This window comes from Grus americana, chromosome 4, assembly GCF_028858705.1.
Source record: "Grus americana isolate bGruAme1 chromosome 4, bGruAme1.mat, whole genome shotgun sequence".
In the NCBI taxonomy this organism is placed as follows: Eukaryota; Metazoa; Chordata; class Aves; order Gruiformes; family Gruidae; genus Grus; species Grus americana.
This window is the reverse complement of record NC_072855.1, coordinates 77,851,049-77,865,386: the sequence shown is the minus strand read 5'-3', so window position 1 is coordinate 77,865,386 and position 14,338 is coordinate 77,851,049. Positions and strand designations below refer to the sequence as shown.

The 14,338-nt window shown below is 39.6% G+C and overlaps 1 protein-coding gene across 1 annotated transcript in view; it reads left to right on the top strand.

Moving 5' to 3' along the window:
• Positions 1–267: 267 nt before the first annotated feature.
• LOC129206329 (bifunctional heparan sulfate N-deacetylase/N-sulfotransferase 3) overlaps positions 268–14,338 on the top strand; it is a 69,317-nt gene continuing 55,246 nt past the window's right edge. The window contains exons 1-2 of the mRNA XM_054825315.1: positions 268–536; positions 8,260–9,386. Coding sequence (XP_054681290.1) covers positions 8,406–9,386 — 981 coding nt within the window. The 5' untranslated portion in view covers positions 268–536; positions 8,260–8,405. The remainder of the gene's footprint in view (positions 537–8,259; positions 9,387–14,338) is intronic.

Here is a 14,338-nt window from a genome sequence, read left to right as displayed (position 1 = left end):
CCCCCGTGAAGGAGGCGCCGCAGGTGCCGTGTCCCTTGCGGGTGCGGCCACCACGGCTCGCTGAGGGCAGGAGGAGCCCGCGGGCTCGGCCCCCGCCCCGCCTCCCCGCCGGCCCAGCCCGGCCGAGCCTCCCGAGGAGGAGGCGGTGACTAGCGAGCGGCAGCGCCGCTGCCGGCCAATGGCGGGGAGGCGGCGCGGCGGAGCCCCCGCCCGCCCCTCGCCGGTGAGTGCGGGAGAGGCGGCGCGGCGCCCCTCCTCCGGGCGGGCGAGGCGAGGGGAGGCGAGTGGCGCTCGCACCCCCGGGCGGGCAGCCCCGCCGCACCTCCCCGCGGGCGGGCGGGCCGGCCGCGGCTGGGGCGGTGCCTCGCCGCGCTCCCCGCGCCCGCTGGGTGCAGCCGCCGCTCCCCGGAGGAGCCTCTACAGCTCCCTGCGCCCGCCGCCGGTGGACGAGAGCGGGAGCTGCGGCGGCCGGGCGGCGGGCGCTCGTCCTCAGGCGGGCCCCGGGGCAGCGGCATGTCGGCGGAGCGCGCCTGGAGGTAACGGGCGGGGCGGGCGGCTCCTCCGCGCGGTGCCCCCGGGCCCGGTTGGGCGAAGTCTCCCAACTCCGTGGGCGGGAGGTGCGCGCTCGTCTCCCCCGTCCGCGCCGCGGTGTCCCCCATTTCCCCTCGCAAAGTTGTGTGCCGCCGGCAAAGCGGTGTCCGAGCCGCTACGGAGGCTCCTGCTCCGTCGCGGGCACCGCCCGGCCGGCTCGGCCCGGGAGCGCGGCCGGACGGGGCGGCTGCCCGGTGCTGAGGCGGGTGGCGGCAGTGCTGCCGGGGCTCCGTTCACCAGCACACAGACGCGTCCCGAGCGTCCTGCTGCGTGGGGGAGCGGTTTTTGCTTTGTTTGGTGGTGTTTCTTTGGGTTTTGTTTTGTTTTCCTTCTTTACTAGCTCACTTAGCATCTGCCTGCCTGGTGTGGTACCCACAGCAGCCCTTCGGCTGGTTGGGTTTTTTTTTCCCCTTTCTCCTCTCCTCCTGGACTTTTTCCGTGCGACACTGTTGCCCTCTAGTGTTTGCGGGCGTTGGTTGATTTGCTGTGTTGGGGAACAAAATTAGGCAGCGTAGTGCGGTAATTATTAATAACTTCAGGTGTTCATAGCTACTTAGATTCCCAAAATCCCATGCAGAAATAGGTGTGTATTACTGCTCGTTTCAACTGTCACATGCAATCTTTGGGAAATGGCAGAAAACTTTTGTGTTATTTAATTCACTACTTGATGTGCTAGATAATTGCTTCAGGTTTTAGCGTGGTGTTCTTTTTTTCTTTTTAATAAAATGGAGAGTGGAAGAAATCACCATCAGCATCACCACTCAGGTCTCTCAGGAGGAATAGTGATGAACTCTGCCTTATTAACTCTTTACACTTGGCTTGTGCTTGGCGGTTATGGGAGGAAAGAGAGGGGGAAGTAGTGGTACAAACATAGACAAGAGAACGTGCCATGCATTTGTCTTAAAGACCTTGGGCACATTCTTTCGTCTTTAGTAATGTTTCTGCAAATGCTGAAAAATAATAAGGTTTATCTCAGAAAAATTGTATGAAATGTAATGTGTTTTAAGACCTTTTGGTAGAAAGTATTGTATGAAGCTAAAGTAGTAATTCGAAGACTAAACCCAACTTCCAAGTCTTCTTTTAAAATATTTTGAAATAACATATATTTAATCTTTATCTTTTAATGACAATTCTGCTGCATGAATTCCTATCCTGTAAGGTTCTCTAGTAATGCATGTAGCAATACAGCATGGAGCTAAGGATAACATAGGTACAATAGAAACTGAAAACTGCTTGCCCCGAGGACTTGAAAAAGCTTTTCTATCTACCAGAATTTTTGTTCTAAGCCATTCATTTTTTTTAACATATATGAGAGAATGTAAGCCCTTCAATATTCACACTTTACAGGGTTTGTTGTGTGATATTAAAGGGTCTTGATGACATCCTTTGACAGTTCATGTCTCACATCACCATCTTTTCAAGTTGAAAATGTTGTCTTAATATGCAGTTGTAAGATCTCATTCTGAATACTTCAGTCAGTAGAATAATGTTGTATGTAGGGGTACTCAGTATTTGGAGACCAGTTTCATATTTTCATAATTGACCTAAAAAGCTGAGCACTACTATTCATCACAGGTTTGGCTGTTTTCAAAAGCACTTTGCTGCTTCCTATCATGTCATTTGTATATCCAAAGATTTCCGTTTTAGCAACACTAATGTAAGGACTTCAGAATACTTCCTTTGTTGAAAGCAATTAAATAGCATTCTAATCAGTGTAGATTTAAATAGCCATATTAATATGCAGAACAATATGTCTGGTTTTTGTCCATTCTTCATTTAATATATCAGGAGCATATTGCTAGCACTGTGGTAGCATCCAGTTTGGTAAAGAACAGAACCAGAAAATAATGATGGGGATTATTAGAGGAGGAGAAAGAGATTTAAAAATATGTCCAGGTACATGTAACAAGTCCAATGTAATATAGCTGAATAATGTCGATGACTAATCAATCTTGAACTTGCTCCATTTTTTGGCAGTCCTTGATGAAAAGAATTTTTGTTACTCTTTAATGATATTTTGTTTTATCTATTTTTGTTTTGTCTGCATATAAGTATGACACAACTTTATTGTTTCTAATCAAGGGTTACAGGCCTGAGGTAAGACTAAACCAGATTTTTTTTATTGGGCTTTGAAAAATGTGATTTGAGAGCAATTTCTCATTTGCTTGTGGATATTTTAGCTCAGCCCATTGTTTTAATCTTGGTAGTTTTTAACACAACTGAATTAAAGACAAATGTTTCTTGTAGTTTTAAGAATCTTACTGTTATTCATGATACAACTTTAATAGATTTTTTTTTTTTTAATTGTATGCAGGTTTATGTGTCTGTCTATATGTGGGTACCTGGTTTCCTATTTGAGCATCTATTCATTACTTTATGATGATGTGAACCTGAAATTGATATCATTTGAGGGATTTTTTATTTTTTTTTTTTTTTAGTTCCAGAAAATATAAATACTAGTTATGAAATGGAATGGTCAGAACCGTATTTCTTTTCAACTACTGAGCCCAGAAAATAGTATGTTTCTGCTGTGCAGAAAAGCCTATTGTACAAAGTCCGTGGAAAGGAGCTGCACCATGAAAATCTTACTGCAAAAAATACACCAACGAGGGCACAATGTTTGCAGGGTTTCCATGACACTTGCAGAGCAGAGCCTGTCAGCGGCCGCCCATGAGTCTGAGCCCAGGGACTTGGTTCCAGGCTGAATGCAAAGACTTCTTGGGGAAGCTGCTTTGGTATTTGTTATATAAATTTCACTGCCAGAGAACACAAAAATCAAGACTTAGGATTTCATGGTTTTTATGTTCACTTACTGCATCTCATGAGTAGGCTAAGTCCCCAGCCAGTGTTGTCTCATGTGAGTATTACCATTAGGGTTATTGTGCTGAAATGATTTATAGAAGCCACGAATTTGGTCATTTATGCTTAGCAATGAACCAACAAACTAAAGAAAGCTGCAAACAGTAGGAGCTCACCAGACTCCTTATGGTGCAATTCAGCTCATTTGAGTTCATCACAGTATTTGTTCTTTCCTCAGTACTACCTTGTTAGTGAATGAAAAACTAGCCAACCAACCAAAACAAACCCCAAACCAACCCACAGTTGAAGATCTCTATTCTAATGCATATGTTTCATAGAGCTCTGCTGATACCTGTAACTGTGACTACTCAGCAGTACTGCTTAGAATTGTAAATATTCCAATTATAAGGTGATACTTATTTCCTGTACCCACAAGATTTTCACGTGAACTAGTCCTAGGCTGCAGAAACCACTTCTGCAGTAGATAAGAATGATATCGAGCCTTGCTGTATTCAGAATAAAATGCAAAACGTATTTCCATGACTCAGCTTTCTCTTAGTAAGATCTTCTCCATAGTGAGTCCACAAGTTAAAAACAAAATTCTAAATATTCAAAGATGCTAATTTTCACATCAAGGAGGCATTTTGATACCTCATACTTGGAACAACACAGGTAAAAGGTTCTCGTCTGAGTTTTCAGATGGTGGCATGAAAATGCAAAATTCTGTAGGAGATCAGATCCAGATTATTCTAAAATAATAAGGTTCTAGATAAAGAACAATGAGGCAGCTTTTATTACTTCAAATGGTGGAAAACATATAAATTATTTCATAGGTAAAACTTATTTCAGCATCACCTTTGTGGAACATTGGATTTGTATAATGTCTGACACCTGTTTTCAAGTGCTCTGAGATATAGGTGGGACCATGCCCTCCTTTCATTGAACTCCCCGTGACTCCGTTGAAATCAATGAGCTAAGACTGCTTGTGTTAGCTGTGGGTCTTTTTCATGGTTTTTCACTGAAACAATACTAACAAGCTTGAACTCTTGTGAAGAGTTTCTAGACTCTTTGATTATTTTTTTTCTTTAAGGCTTTTTATTATACCTGGATTTTTATTTTTTGTATTGCAGTTCAAGCTATCCATGACTACTTTATTCTTTTGTAAAATATTGTATTCTTTTGTCATGAAAGTAAGACTCCATAAGTACTGCCCTGTTCTGAAATGCTGCTTCTAACGGCTTACCCGCTGTTGATACATTCTGAATTATGCCCTTTGTCTGGTTTTACTGTTGGAAGTGATAGCAGACAAAGACCGTTTTCCCTGAAGCCACGTCTAAAGTTGTGATGAAGGTCACTATAGTAGTCTTGATGGGTCCCACAGTGTGTTCTGCATGATGCACCCCAAGGTTCTTTATACCACTGTCAAGTTCAGTGCATGATGACTTATTTTAGCATGGTGCTGTAAGATATCAATGGAATATCTAGCCAATACTGTTGCTCAGAGTAAAATGCTGTTGTTCTAGGAAAGCAACTGTACCTTGTCAAGGCTTTGAAACTATTTTGATATTATTAAATGCATGTTCTCTTTGTAGTTTTTATTTTTTCTTTCTGCGTTCTTTTGAACTCTTGCCATGCAAAACAATTCTTAAATCAGTGAAAATTACGTAAGCATCAAGCTGATTCAAGAAAGCGTGCATTTAAAAATTGTGCCTTATTCTATTCCACTCCCCTTCCTTCCTGTCCTCAGTGGTGAGGATGCCAAGTCTGGCTGTGTCCTGCTGGGTCTCAGAGAATTCCTCATTCCTCAGAGTCAAACCTCACATCTGTCTTGGCATTTCCATCCACTCTTCCTTACAGCTGCACTCTGTAGCTCCAGGAGGTACCTGCAATTAGAAGCTAAGGATAAAATGACAGAGGTTTTCTTGAAGAAAATACAGATTTCTGGGCTGGCTGCACATTTTCTGCTCCACGGAACGGCATTAGGGACTGCATCCTTGCTGCAGATGTTTCAAGTGCTCCTGCTGCAGCAGCCCTTGGGTTGCAATCCTACTGTAATATCTCATTCAAACAACTCTAATCAGCCCTTTCTTGCCATGAGCTTAGGTCACTAAATTTTTCCTGCTCCAGGCAGGATTCTCAGGTTCAAGTGATTGTCAGAAGCATAGGCTGATAAATAAAGAAACTTCTAAATCATGCTGCTGGGATCTTCCTCTCAATAGGTCTTTGGTGGTTTCTGTCATAAGAATAGGGGTATTTTGGGCCGTGTTAGAGGAGCTTAGGGCTAAAAGAATTAGACAAGCATTGTGCTGGTTGGTGGTGTGGTGGTTGCCTTTGTGTCATTCAAAGAAGTGATTTCATTGTACTTTTGTCAGGAAGAGTTCCTCTTTGCAGACTCGTATCTCTTGTATAAACCGGGCCTGAGCTGTTTATGAGGTAAGCTGGTCAGGTCTGTGGTTATGGAGGATAAGTAGGTGTATGTACAGCTTTTGTACAGAATGCAGAAGGTATTAATTTTAGCCACTAAAATTATGAGTTGTTTGGCATTCAGGCAGCCGAATTGGAAATGCAAAATTAAGAGAATCCTTTGTGTATGTAATGAAAAATCATCTGTCTGGAAACATCTCTCTGGTTTTACTCATTCAGCATGGAGCTCCTTCTTTGTCACCTGACTTCTTACCATATTAAATATCTCTTTTTCTGCTATCTAAACTGATATTCTTGAAGCTAGTGTGACAGGGATCGGACATCTTGATACTTAAAAATGTTCTTTGAGTTCTTCTAAAGGTACTTTCAGATTGTCATTCGGTCTTTACATGTTCTTGAACTTCTTTTCAGGTATGTGCCTCTAGAAACTAGGGTTATGTTGGTTTTGTTTAACACCGATTAATGAGCCTGTTTCCCTGGGTGAAAGGCAAGCCTCCTGTCTAAAAGCTATGTGCAAGTGTTTGTGCAGCCACAGGTAAGGTTCAAGGCTGGGTGTAAGTCCAGCCTGAACAGAAAGGGTGTAATATACTGGTATCTGAGAGTAGAAGGTGAAGAGAGTAGAATATATCCAGAAAGCGGGCTTATCTGGTGAGGTGCAGGTTTAAGGGGAATCTTAATTATGAATGAGACAGCTCATGTACACTTACTCTTGGTGCTTAATTTTGCTGTTTTGATAAATAGGATGCCGTGTAGTTTCTTTTTTTTCCCCCCTTATCTCATTTTCCTACTAATTTATTTTTACTTTGTGTTCATCATGTACCTGGCACTGGGAGGATCAATCTTTGGGATTTAATTTAAGTTGTGGAAGGTACATAGGTGCTGTTAAGTACATCATAATTTTTAACTTTTTTGTAAACCTGGAGTGAAAGGCTGCCGCCTTTACAATGTGGGATGAGGAGCTCTTGTCAAGTAGTTAAGTGGCCCAAGTACATGACGTGTTGTTTGCTTAGTGATTTTTTTTTTTTTTACAATTCATCCTTTTTTCCCCCTTTATAATATGTAATTACTTTATACACTTCAATTTCTTCTGGATCAGAAGCTGACTATATTCTATTATCATCTGCTCCCTGATTCAGTGCTGAAGGTTGTCAGCTATTCTAAGAAGCAAAATTTCTAACAAAAACTCAGTAAACCTTATAAAGTAAAAAACATGGGATAGAGCTTGAGTGGATACCACTTGTTATTGTATGTTCTCAAGAAAATTGTAATTCCCTCTGACAATCTGTACAGAAAAGTTCATGTCTGATATTGGTTATACTTCTGGACTTCCTTGGTATTCATTTTTTAAGCCCTATTTTATTTTTTAAAAAAAACTGAGCATGGAAGGATTAAGCACTCAGGAAATGACCACGTTAACATTGCGCACATAGCTTATCCTTGTCCTATTTACAAATGGCAATGGATGTGTACTACATTGTGAAGTTACAGCAGCATGTTCTAGATCTTCATACCCTTAGTATTTTTCAAAATCTGCTGTTAGCCTTCCTTTATAACTTATGGTACTTAATTATTTTGTGCTTGTCACATCATTCAGTTGTTTTACTAGAAACTTTTGACAGCAGTTGGACTGTTGGCTTGAAAAATGACTGCTTTCCTTAGGTACAAGTTAAAGCATAAATATATCCTTAGGTGATCTGCCTCTTAAGTTAGCTTTTGATTTCTTACCTCTCTTCTCAAATTTAAGATCTGAATTATTTTATGCTTTTTTTAATGCAAAGAAATACAAAGTGCTTCCAACAATTTGCAAAACAGTACACAGTCCAGTAAAATGCTATTTATTTACTTCTAACATTGTAGGAAAAAGTGTAGCTTTGTTTTAAAAATACTCCTATAATACATGTAATATAGAGTATATCAGTAAGTATGTATACAACAGTTAAAATGTGATGTTTTGTTAAGAGCAACTTGGTTCTTCATAAATTAATATAAAGCAGAATTCATGTGATCATGTAGACTGATGTTCCTCCAGCTTCTCGGGGGTGGAAGAAGGAAGGTTATAAATTTTCTTCAATGTTTAGGTTGTCAGCAGTTGTCTATTTGGAGTTAACTTTTATGTTTGGGTAAAAAAAATTCAGAAAAACATTTAGTTCTTTGCTGCTGTATCTTGCTTTTCAGTGCCTCCTGTGTTGTACCCTCTTTTACTTGATCCTCTGGAGTAAGGAGCCTTTGAGATTTAGAGACATTCAAATGCACGTGACAACTAGTGGGAGCAGGAAGAAATAACACTACTAATGCAAAATTTCAAAAAGAAACTATCCAAGTTTTGAGCTGTTCATTCTGAAACCTCTGTTTGGCAGTGATTTCTTTGCTCACTATTAGTTTAAGCGTGATGATACTTCACAAGTGCGATGCCTCAATTAAATCTCCGATTTTCTTTTCTTCTAGACTATGCCTTCTGTAAAGCTTTGTGGAAGATAGATGCATGTGCTGCAATGGTGACATAAATATTTCAGAGGACTGGAACAAGTTGTTGAGAATCTGTGTTTGTTTTTAATGCTGCTGTCAAGAACAATCTAAGGCAAGTAAACAGCATGAGTTTTATCATGAAACTTCACAGACACTTTCAAAGAACAGTTATTTTGCTGGCCACTTTTTGTATGGTGAGCATAGTTATTTCTGCATACTACTTGTATAATGGCTACAAACAGGAAAATGAACTTTCTGAAATCTCTTCAGAAGTGGAATGTGGTGATCTTCAACTGTTGCCATACAAGCTGATGGAGATGAAGACCATGAAGCCTATTGATCCTCTGAGGACAGATCTTGTAGTGCTGGTATTTGTGGAAAGTCAGTACTCAACATTAGGCCAAGATATAATAACCATTCTAGAATCTAGCAGATTTCAGTTTCACATTGAGATTGCACCTGGGAAGGGTGACCTCCCAGTGCTTATAGACAAAAATAAGGGCAAATATGCTCTCATAGTATATGAAAATATTCTAAAGTATGTGAATATGGACTCTTGGAACAGAGGCCTTCTAGATAAGTACTGTATAGAATATGGTGTAGGTGTTATTGGATTTCACAAAGGCAATGAGAACAGCTTGCAGAGCTTTCAGTTGAAGGGCTTTCCTTTCTATGTCCACAGCAATCTGGGCATTAAGGACTGTTGTGTTAACCCTCATTCCCCACTGCTCCATGTGACTAAATCTTCTAAGCTTGAGAAAGGTCCCCTGCTTGGAAATGACTGGGCGGTTTTCCAGATTAATCATACAGCTTATCAACCAGTGATATTTGCAAAAGTAAAGACACCAGAAAACCTTTCACCACCTGCTGCTAAAAGTGCTCTCCATGCCACAGTAATTCATGACTTGGGGCTCCACGATGGGATTCAACGGGTTCTTTTCGGCAATAACTTGAATTTTTGGCTGCACAAGCTGATTTTCATAGATGCCATCTCTTTCCTGTCTGGAAAAAAGCTCAGACTGTCCTTGGATAGGTACATTCTGGTTGACATAGATGACATCTTCGTTGGGAAGGAGGGAACAAGAATGAACACCAACGATGTACAGGTAAAGTATGTGCACAGACTAATGGTCATTACAGCAAAGTGCCTTTTTTTATCTTAAAGTGAACAGTTATTAATAGTTGGAACTCACAGAGGATGCAGATCAGTAAATAGCAATGCAAGCTGTTTGGGCCTTGAGAGAGAAGCTCTGAGTAGTCACTGATTCCGGGTGTAGCAGTTCCTTCAACCTCCAGGCTGGAGGAGAGTCTGTGCAGTGTCGCTTGTACCTATTCTGGAAAAGAAGGTAAGACGACGACAATAGTCTCCCAAAAGGAAAGACCACTAATTGCTAAGTAATAGCTAAAGAAAAGGGGGTAAGAGTGGTAGTGTTCTCACATATACCGCACCCCACCCAACATGCACAATTCTAAAGATAATTGCAGAGTGTTTAACTCTCTAGTCTGATGATAGCTTCTGTCTAAGCACATGCTTCAGTGGCATTTGAAAACAGCACAGGACTTCAGGGCTGGACCCAGGTGCTATTCATATGTAATGTGCACGTTGCTAGTCTTACAAGCAGGAGGTAAATGTGATGAGCAAAAGTAAATGTCAGCGTAAATTTTGAAGAATAGACTGTTTGAAATAGGTTTCAGATGTCAGGAGCTGGTTGCAGCATTTCACCTTTCTTATCTCTGTTTTATGGCTCTTGCTTGCAAGAAAGGTTTGTGTTAATATTGGTCTTGAAAGTTTGTTCTGTCGCTAAATGACTTGACAGTTTCCATTTTAACATTTTAAGTTGTACATTCCTGAAGGTCATTTTTCACCCTCTATGGTGCTGTTTAAGTGAGGTGGTAGTTATGGGTCAGTAGGAGTAGCATCTTGACATTATTTCTTGCTGTATATCTCGCTTTCTTTTTGTGAAGAGTGTTGTTACAAGGGGCGTAGTTAGAGATCACCTTGTAAAACTGGTATTTGGTCTAGAAGCTAAAAATCTATAAGATGCTGATTGTTGCCCTGTTTGTGCTAAAAATGAGGGACACTTTTGTTAGAACTTTTGTAATGGAAGGAACTGGGAAAAGGAAAGGCAACAGCAGCACTGCATGCAGTTGATGGTCATTTTTGTTTCATTTTTAACTAGGTTTTTGGGTTTTTTCAGTGTTAATATATTTGTTAAGCTACAATAACCTTGCAGATTTTGCTTCCTTAAACAAAAGGTTTGATCCTGTAGTTGAGCTTTAATTTGCTTTAAAATTGCAGCATACGCTCTTTTCCAAAACATCCTCTGCACATGCAATTATAAATAAGATATACCTCCTAGATAAGTAGGTGTTTTCCTTATGCAAAGAAATTGCCTGGGAGAGAACTGGAATAAAGGTGAAACTCAATAAATGGAGTTTCTGTGTAGAACATGATGGCAGCATTTGAGTTAAGTGGGTGAACAGGCTTTGAGAATCTCCTAAGTGCAAACTCAAATTGCAGGAAAGAAATAAAGTCTGACCCACATCACTGGCAAAAGTCCTGTTGTTCTGCAGAAGCAGCAGTTTCTTGTAACACAATATGTAAAATAAAGCCTGAATAAATCTCTCACTGTGGTGTGCAGTAGCAGTTTAAAACAGTATGTTTTGTATTGTTTCTCTTTGTGAGCGACACCTTAGAATTGTCATTTTAGGATAAGTTAGAATGATTAATTACCAGAATTACTTACCAGAAACAGGAGGCTATTGAAACAAATTTGATTAAAGCAGATACAAAAGGATAAGCTGTATTGTTTTGGGAGAATAATTTGCGGTATGTCAGAATGTTATCTTCCCCAAATAAAACTGTCAAATTAAATAGAAATAATATCAAAGTGGAAATAACTTTTAAGTAGGATAATTTCATTTATACAGAGCTGTGTTCTGAAACAGTGGAATCTGAAAAAGTGTTCCCATCTGATTCTTCATCTACTTAAAGTTAAAATGTTCTATTAAACATGTTGTTAGGGCTGTCAGATGCAATGCATCTTCATTACTATTAATATCAAAGGAGCTATCCTCTGTGGCACAATGACATGTGGAAGGAATGAAATAAAATCAATTTGCGGTAGTTGAAAATCCGTTATTGTAATGTATATTTGTGGATAAATGACATCCTATTAAACAGGAGTGTTTTACTGAATTCTGCTGCATTGACTGTGACAGAATTGTGTGCTGCAAGTGTGGAAATAGGTTGCTAAATGTAGACTTTGTATAATTTCAGTACTCGAGTAACTTATTTCTACTAAGCTTACATTTTAAATACTAGCAATATAGAATTGGGTGTAATGCTTTTTTGTGTTTTAATTTTGTTTGACATGTCTCCTATTTAATATTTTCTGGATATACTCACATCTGGTAGGCCTGTGAGTTTGCTGAGAGTAAGGTGAATGTTTCTACATGTGCTCTGTTAATGCAAAGTAACCTGAAACACTTCAGAAAGCTCCCAGCATCCAGAGAACCTCTGGGATTGGTTCTGCCCGTTCCTCTGTATAGAGGAGAGTTCAGAAGCTGGAGGGTTAATGCAGAACTGATAGCAAAAATAATCACTCATTAATGATTCACTGCCTAAGTCAAGAAGGCAGCATTTGTCTTGGATCTTCTGAGAAAAAGGCTTCTCTTTGAGTGTATAGAGAACCTAAATTTGCTTTAGGACTGATTCATTAAGCAGCTAAAGTTCTGGCACAAGTTAGGTGAGCAAGTTGAAAGCTATGTCTGTACTGTCCGTTCTTTGTAAGAGTTAAAACAGAGGACCATCACGACGAAAGATACCTTGTAGGATTGAAGAAGTACATGGTAGTTGTTACATTGCAATTCACAGAATGAGATTGGAAGGCAACTCTGGAGGTCAACTGGTCCAACCCCCCAGACGCTTTTTGACTGTCTCAAGGAGGGAGATCCTGATTGCATGTAAGATCAGATTGTCAAGGGAATTTCTTCTTCAGATACCTAAATGAGATTTGCAAAGTGGCTAGAATAGTTAATATTTGGATGTTAAGCTAAACTGCCCTCTTCTTTAAAGTTTGTTAATTGGAGATGACCACTTTTGAAAATTGCTATCATAAGGTTAAGTGGTAATTTTTTATCAGTATTATATATTTACCTCAGAAGAGGTTAAATCAAAAGTGAACCCTCTAAAATTAGTGTCTTCTGCACCTCTAAAGATGAGGTAAAGTGGTGGTACTTCTGCTTGAGTATCTATAGTGTCAGGGACACAAGTGTAAAGAGCCCTTCTGAAAATCTTTTGACATAATTTATCAACCTAAGTCCTGTAAAACTAGTAAATGGTTTGTTTCATTAAACAACAGATGAAGTTTATTCTAGCTTCTCCACAACTTCTTCAAGTAAAAAAAAAGGAGAGAAAAAAAAAAAGACCCAAACAACTTGAAACTGTACTTCAGATTTTTAGACTATCTGATTGTTACAGATTTGCCTGTCATTGTATAAAATCTGGACTGATGGAACATAGTTCTTCAATGTAACATACTGAATACCTGTCACTGTGCATCAACAATAACCATCCATCTTCATATTTATTTACTTTTTCTTCCTCTGGTATAATAGAGATAATGGAAGAGAACATTTTCTTAGTCTAATTGCCTCCTACTTTGAAAATAAGCTTGGTAATGTCATCTCAACATTCCTTTTTCAGTAACTTTTTTTTCTCTCCTAATGTCTGTCAGGCAGGAGGGACCATTACACTGTGACAATGTTATATTTTATTTTCCTTGTGTCTTTTAGAAGAATAAGAGCCTGTGCAGTGCAAATAATTCATTTAAATGGACATACAGAGAAAATCTATCTAAATATCCACGGAGTAAGTTTATCTTAATAGACCATGATTGTCCTGGCTGACGGTCTGCTAATTTAATCTTTTTTTTTTTTTTACAGTTACTCTTTATGAAATTTATATGACTATATAGCGTTGTGATTTTTCCAAGGGAAAAGTGGCTGATAATGGGGGGAAAACAAAATATGGAGGTTTTTTCCCCCCTATTGACAGTTTGTGCAGCGCTGGTGCTCTAGGCAGTACATTGTTCTACCTTTTCCTTCATTTCACCAATACCTACACTTTCTGTATTTCCTTGAGAGTTGATCACATTTTTAAAATGAAAAATTAGAAAACTGTGAAATTATTTTTTTCCAAATAATTAACTGTGTGATCTCCTCCTGACTGTCCTTTGTCTGCTTTTCAAAAGAGACATTTTGAATTGAAGTCAGGATGGGGATCTCTTCACTTTCTTCATGTAAGCCTAATCTTTTTCTACACTTGTAATTATTCTTTTTTAATTGCCAAGGAAAAAGCTTCATATTAACCATATCCACTATTGGGAGGGGGATGATGCATCTTTTTTTCTCATTCTATTGTGTGAGCACTCAGGCAAGGCATCTGTTAGTGTATGTGCATTGAAATGGGCAGTACAAGCTTGAATCTGCAGTCTTCCAGCATTAGAGTCATTGAAGAGGACAACAAGCTATCCTCGTTGTGTATCAACTGTGCCAAACAGCGTTCTGATAATGGAGAGGATTTACCCAGAAAGAAGAAATTCATAGCATTTTAGTCTCCATCACTTCCACAGACTGTCATCTTGCTGGGATTTTGAGGTTTATAATATAGACATCTATATTGGAACTAGTCCTCTAACTTTTGGTAGTAGACAACATAGAAGAATAGTTCGTCTTTAGGCAGGCATTGGTTAAGTGAATTGTACCTTTAAAAGTATGTATTTGTTTCTTTTGTTCATAAAATGCTTCTAGAGTGACTGAGATCAAATATAAACATTTGCATTTGGTCAGACCAATCTTCTTCCATGTTCCAAAACCAGTGCTGTCACTTTTTTGTTATTTCCTTAGCGCATTGGTGGCCTAATCTTTCGTTTAATACAATCTAGTTTTGTTTAATAACAGATTTCTCCTTTAAGAGCTAATTTTTTATTCACTATATTACAAATTCCTCCACATTAGTCAGCACAGCTTAAATTACTACAGTTGTTTAAAACCC